Below are 5,912 nucleotides of genomic sequence, written 5' to 3'. Positions count from 1 at the left end.
GTGAAGTCGCTCAGTCGTGTCCGACCCTCATCTACAGCCTTCCAGGCTCCTCCGTCCATGGGATTTTCCAGGCAGGAGTACTGGGGTGGGATGATAGCCAAACCACACAAGGGCTTTCTAAGCCCTTTCCTCTCAAGGCACTAATTCTGGAGTTTTACCCAGTCCTAATTGAGCACAGCATTGAAAGATTTTATTAAACTGGACTTCATAGTCTGAATAAATAACCTAGCTTTGTCCTACCCCCTTGTCTTCATCCCCACTCCCACTGCACTGTCCTGCTGCCCACACCAGCCTCTTCTGCCCAACAACAGAGTGGTTCCCAACCCTACAGGGAAGTGTGGGGGCCCAAGACAAAGACAGAACATCATCTTGGTAAAGATGGGTTTCAGTGGACAGGGGCTTGGTGAAACCCGTGGCTCACCTCTCCCAAGTCCTGACCAGAACAAACCTGCCTAGGAGCCAGAGGCCGGCTGGCTTCTCACCTGCTGTGGTCCCTGATTTCTTCATAATATTCATGACGATGAAGCAATTAGAACTAACTGGGTGATGATCAATAGGATAATGCAAGAGACCAATCGGATGGATGCAGACTGGCTGATATCTGGGGCCATTATTAGCGGTTCTAAAACGAAAAAGCAAAAGCCTTGTTCAAATCTTAGAATACACCTTCCTCAGTACCTGCTGTCCTTAGCACATGTTCCCCATATAGTTACTGACTCATGTGAAGCCACTCTTCAGGTCCGGGTATGGAAAGATTAATGGGCTTGTGCTCTGTCTTTGTGGAGCTAATATTTCTCCTGAGTTGTGTTAGTCGCTCAGTCATGTCCGACTCTTTTTGTGAGCTCATGGACTATAGCCAACCAGGCTCCTCTGTCCCTGGGATTCTCCAGGCAAGAATACTGGAGTGGGTTGCCATTTCCTACTCCAGGGGATCTTCCCAATCCAGGGATTGAACCCAGGTCTCCTGCCTTGCAGGCAGATTCTTTACCGTCTGAGTCACTGAGACAGCAAATGTCCATCTGATTATCTTTCAGTGGACATGTTTACTATGAGGAGTCCTTTTTGAGGAGGACACAATTGGGGGCACTTAATTCTGTCTGGGAAGGGATAAGGGCTTCATTAAGTGACATTTGAGTTGGTTAAAGGATCAGTACGACAAGAGGGAGAGAAGGCCTGGAAACATAATGCGTATATAGATTTGGGGACCATCGAGCAGTGCCTGGGGTCTTGGTTAATGAGGAAGGGGGCTCCTGTGCTGAGGGAGGTGGGCTGGGAAAGGAGGATGCTGGCCAGTTCTGTGCTATGCCCATCACTGACATCTCCAGACAGGAAGCCCACACGAGAGATGAGTCCACTCCATCCATCAATCACATCTTCAATTACACTAAAATACGTGCTCATATCCACACATGAAGGCACTAGACCTTTGAAGAGAGCGGCCACCTCCCCCACACCCCACTCAGTTACCTGTGGGCTCTGGGACCAGCATCTTCTCCCCGTGTTTCAGGAATTCCCTAAGCCAATAACTGCAGTCTCTTGTTGATATGTTCCTGAAATACTCTGCCAGTTTCTGGTTGTGCTCCCACTTCTCCTTGAAGCCTGTAGCTCCAGGATCGATGACTGTCCAGGTTATGCTCATGGTGTCAAGGAGAAGGGCTGTCCGTCCATTGAGGCTGAAGTTCAAGGATGCACCAGAGCATTGCTCAGCTTCACATTGACAACACAGCTTTACCTGCAGGGTGGGAGGACCTTGTGCCCCCCACACACAATGAATCATCCTGACTCTCCACAGTTCCATCCTCCCCAGTCACTCAGTGTGTTTGCACATCTAGGGGCTCGTGATCTTCTGACCATGACCTGCCCCATTTTACCCATCAGGTCCACCAGGTTTCTAAGGCTGGATCCTGTTCAGTCCTTTCACAGGAATGCCCTCCCTGCATGCACTTTTTCTCTTGCTGTCTCCAGCTCCCACCCCCTTCCCATACTTACCCCTCGTCTCATTTTTGTCCAGTTTGATGACAGGCAGGACCATCCTGAGCTGTTTTCCTGCTTCTACCAGCGTTTGGCTTATTTCAGTCCACGCTTTCATGTCGTTTACCTCCTTTCCCAGGAAACCCAAAGGTTTGACCTTGTTGCTGGCACTATCATACTGGAGGAAAGGCTTTGTGTCCACGGAGCCCTGGACTTGACACCAGGGCTGGTGACGTCTGGACTGAAATTTGACAGTGAGGTCAAGGCACAGAGAGTGGGCATCTGTGAGAGAAAACCACAGGTATGGCTGGGAGTTCCTCCTCCAGGGCCTGGTTGCAGAGGGAGGGGTCTCTATCCCAGACCCCCTCCTCTGCTTCATCTTCAGTCCTGCCTCACCTTTAACTGTCTGAGCTTTAGTTAAACACTTTGATGCCACCGTGGATCTTTTCCGTCCATATGCTATTAGCAGGAAGATTTATCTAATGTATGGTGGCTCAGGCAGTAAAGAATCTCCCTGCAATGCAGGAGACCCAGGTTGGATCCCTGGAGAAGGAAATGGCAATCCACTCCAGTGTTCTTGCCTGGAGAATGGACAGAGGAGCCTATAGAGTCCGTAGCGTGGCAAAGAGTTGGACACACCTAAGTGACTAAGTATGCACATGCCAGCTTGTGAGGCAGCAAAAACAGAAGACAGTGTCTGGTTTCTAGAGACTTAAAATCTATCTGAACAGACAAGACTTTCAATAGAATGGGGAGAAGGATGCCATAGGACACATGCCACATTCATGATGGGGTCCCTAGTCATCAGGAAAGTTTTACTGGAGTAGGAGGTAGGACTTGCCAGGAGGGGGAAAGCTTGCTATAGGAGCACAGGCCCAGGCACCATGCCTTGGGTGGGGTCCTGGAAGGCAGGTGTCACCTCCTGGGGCAGCCAGTCCAGCTAAACCACACCTCACCATCCTAAGAGCAGGTGGGACCGGGCGCCACCTGGGTGGAGCCCCTTCCCTCCCCATTTTCTTATGTTCCCCCCTCCCCCACCAGAGTCCCAGATCCAGGACACTCACTGCCCAGAGTCTTCCCGGTTTCTATCAGCAGCAGTATCAGCAAAAGATGGCCTGCGGTGTGAGCCAGTGACATTCCTCCCTGCAGTTTTAGGAGAGTGACCGGCAAAAGGTAGCCTGGGGTGTGTCTATACCTCTGTCTCCTGGCACCGCCCCAAAGTCTTCAGTCCTAGACTGAGGAAGCCCTGTTGAAAACAAGAAAATAACACTTATACCCAGGAAGTATTTCTTAAGTTTCAAATGTAATTACTCATTAAAAAAAAATACTCATGACATTACAAAGCCAAATCCACTTTGAATAACTATCCTCTCTCCAAAACAGCCCTCTTCTGGTGTGAACAAGAAAAGCCCACGTTTTGTTGGCTCTTCCGCTCATTCCTTGAACCACTTCCTGCTCTAATCTTTCTTTCAATTCACTTCCTCCCTCACCCCCACCCCACCGCCGCTGCCATCTCCTGCTCAGTTATCCCTTCTTTTCTTCTACATCCACTTTCCATCCTAACCTCTCAAACCTTCTCTGTAATGATAACGATTCACTACATGTTAGTCACTCAGTCGTGTCCGACTCTTTGCGACCCCATGGACTGTAGCCCGCCAGCCTACTCTGTGCATGAGATTCTCCAGCCAAGAATACTGGAGTGGGTTGTCATTTCCTTCTGTTAACCAAACTAGCAGCGGCCGACCCCACCAGGTCTGTCATATCGGAGGAGGGTGTACAACAGAGTCCAATAGTCCTGTTGGAGCCGAGCTCCAGAACAGCCGATAATTTATTATCCTTTGCTCACCCGCAAGTGGCAAAGTCCTCCTAGGGCCCCGGAGGAGCAAGCTCACCGCAAAACTGACGAATTTTCCCGAGTCAAGCAGCAGCGGCCTCCTCCCGCCTTTCCCAGCCCCCTCCCCTGCGCTACCCGTCTCCAGCACGACGTCAGCCGCGCAGGTGGCTCAACTCCGCGGTCTCCGGGCTGGTGGCTTCGGGGTGGCGAGAGAAGACAGAACATTTGCGGGGGCCCGTCCTGGGATCGCACTCACCGCCCACTCCTTCTTCGCACCCGGCTCCTGCGATCTGCGGGGCGCGTTCGTCGCGCCCGGTCCGGCAAAGATCACTTTCCGGCAGGTTGAAACCCCGAGAGAACAACCACAAGAGAAATTCTGAAACTCACCTCGGGGTTTTGAGTTTGAATCGCTCTTTCGAATCTCTGCCAGACGCCTCGTGGCCCCGGCTCTGGGGAAGCTCGGCCGGCGGCGTTCGGAGAGGCGTCGCTGGAGCGGGGATCCCGGGCGGGTGCGGAAGACGGGCTCCGGGCTGAGGTGCTGCGCTCGGGAAACGGCGCCCCTGGAGGCCCGCCCGGTCGGTGAGTGAGTCTTTGTTAGGAAGTGCCCAGGGTTGCGGGGTGATGACCGGGCTCTTTCTGGTTGTCAGTCTGGGCGCCGCCGCGGTGCCTTCGGGGACCCAGGAGCCGGGAAGAGGCCTGGCGGGCGATTTCTCCGTCCTTCCCCCAGGCGAGTTTCCGGGCACTTAGGCTCCGCCCCTCTCTTCTCTACCATCCCATCTTGTGTTTCCTAAAGCGATTTTCCCCTGGCCACCTGTCCAGCTGCCCCAAGTCAGTCCTTCATGGATGGCATTCTTTACAAGGGCAGCTCAGTTAGAACTGGACATGGAACAACAGACGGGTTCCAAATACGAGAAGGAGTACATCAAGGCTGTATGTATATTGTCACCCTGCTTATTTAACTTATATGCAGAGTACATCATGAGAAACGCTAGGCTGGAAGGAAGCACAAGCTGGAATCAGGATTGCCGGGAGAAGTATCAATAATCTCAGATATGCAGATGACACCACCCTTATGGCAGAAAGTGAAGAAGAACTAAAGAGCCTCTTGATGAAAGTGAAAGAGGAGAGTGAAAAAGTTGGCTTAAAGCTCAACATTCAGAAAACGAAGATCATGGCATCTGGTCCCATCACTTCATGGCAACTAGATGAGGAAACAGTGGAAACAGTGACTGACTTTATTTTTCTGGGCTCCAAAATCACTGCAGATGGTGATTGCAGATGTGAAATTCAAAGACGCTTACTCCTTGGAAGGAAAGTTATGACCAACCTAGACAGCATATTAAAAAGCAGAGACATTACTTTGTCAACAGAGGTCAGTCTAGTCAAGGGTATGGTTTTGCCAGTGGTCATGTATGGATGTGACAGTTGGACTATTAAGAAAGCTGAGTGCTGAAGAATTGATGCTTTTGAACTGTGATGTTGGAGAAGAGTCTTGAGAGTCCCTTGGACTGCAAGGAGATCCAACCAGTCCATCCGAAAGGAGTTCAGTCCTGGGTGTTCATTGGTAGCACTAATGTTGAAGCTGAAACTCCAATCCTTTGGCCACCTGATGTGAAGAGCTGACTCATTTGAAAAGACCCTGATGCTGGGAAAGATTGAGGGCGGGAGGAGAAGGGGACGACAGAAGATGAGATGGTTGGATGGCATCACCAACTCAATGGACATGGTTTGGGTGGACTCCGGGAATTGGTGATGGACAGGGAGGCCTGGCATGCTGCGGTTCATGGGGTCGCAAAGAGTCGGACACGACTGAGTGACTGAACTGAACTGAAATAAATAGATGAGCTAAATAAAATACATGGCAGCAGGCTGTTTATTCTTCCGACTGTTCCGTTACTCCCACCGCCCTTCTAGGCGATCTGTGATCAAGTCTGGGACAAGATAGAGGGCGCAGGGCACCACCCCACCTCTAGGAACAGTCCCTCTCTGCTCCTCCCCCACAGTGGTTCCACGTTCACCTTGAACCTCCAGGGTCTGAGGGACACGGTCTTCCCCAGCACCCCTCACTTCACACTGCCTCCCACACGGAATGTCTGTTGTGTATTGG

The 5,912-nt window shown here is 51.5% G+C and overlaps 1 protein-coding gene across 1 annotated transcript; it reads right to left on the bottom strand.

The window, feature by feature from the left end:
* Nucleotides 1-393: 393 nt before the first annotated feature.
* LOC132342095 (retinoic acid early transcript 1E-like) lies at nt 394-4,535 on the bottom strand. The gene is made up of 5 exons (XM_059889931.1): nt 4,193-4,535; nt 3,036-3,217; nt 1,990-2,253; nt 1,468-1,749; nt 394-622 (listed from the first exon to the last, which is right to left on the bottom strand). The coding sequence occupies exons 2-5, from the start codon at nt 3,106-3,108 to the stop codon at nt 513-515; spliced, it is 729 nt and encodes a 242-aa protein (XP_059745914.1). The 5' UTR covers nt 3,109-3,217; nt 4,193-4,535; the 3' UTR covers nt 394-512.
* Nucleotides 4,536-5,912: the final 1,377 nt, after the last annotated feature.

This window comes from Bos taurus, chromosome 9, assembly GCF_002263795.3.
Source record: "Bos taurus isolate L1 Dominette 01449 registration number 42190680 breed Hereford chromosome 9, ARS-UCD2.0, whole genome shotgun sequence".
NCBI classification, from domain to species: Eukaryota; Metazoa; Chordata; class Mammalia; order Artiodactyla; family Bovidae; genus Bos; species Bos taurus.
Note: the sequence above shows the minus strand (reverse complement) of the source record. Positions and strands in the feature narration are given on the sequence as shown.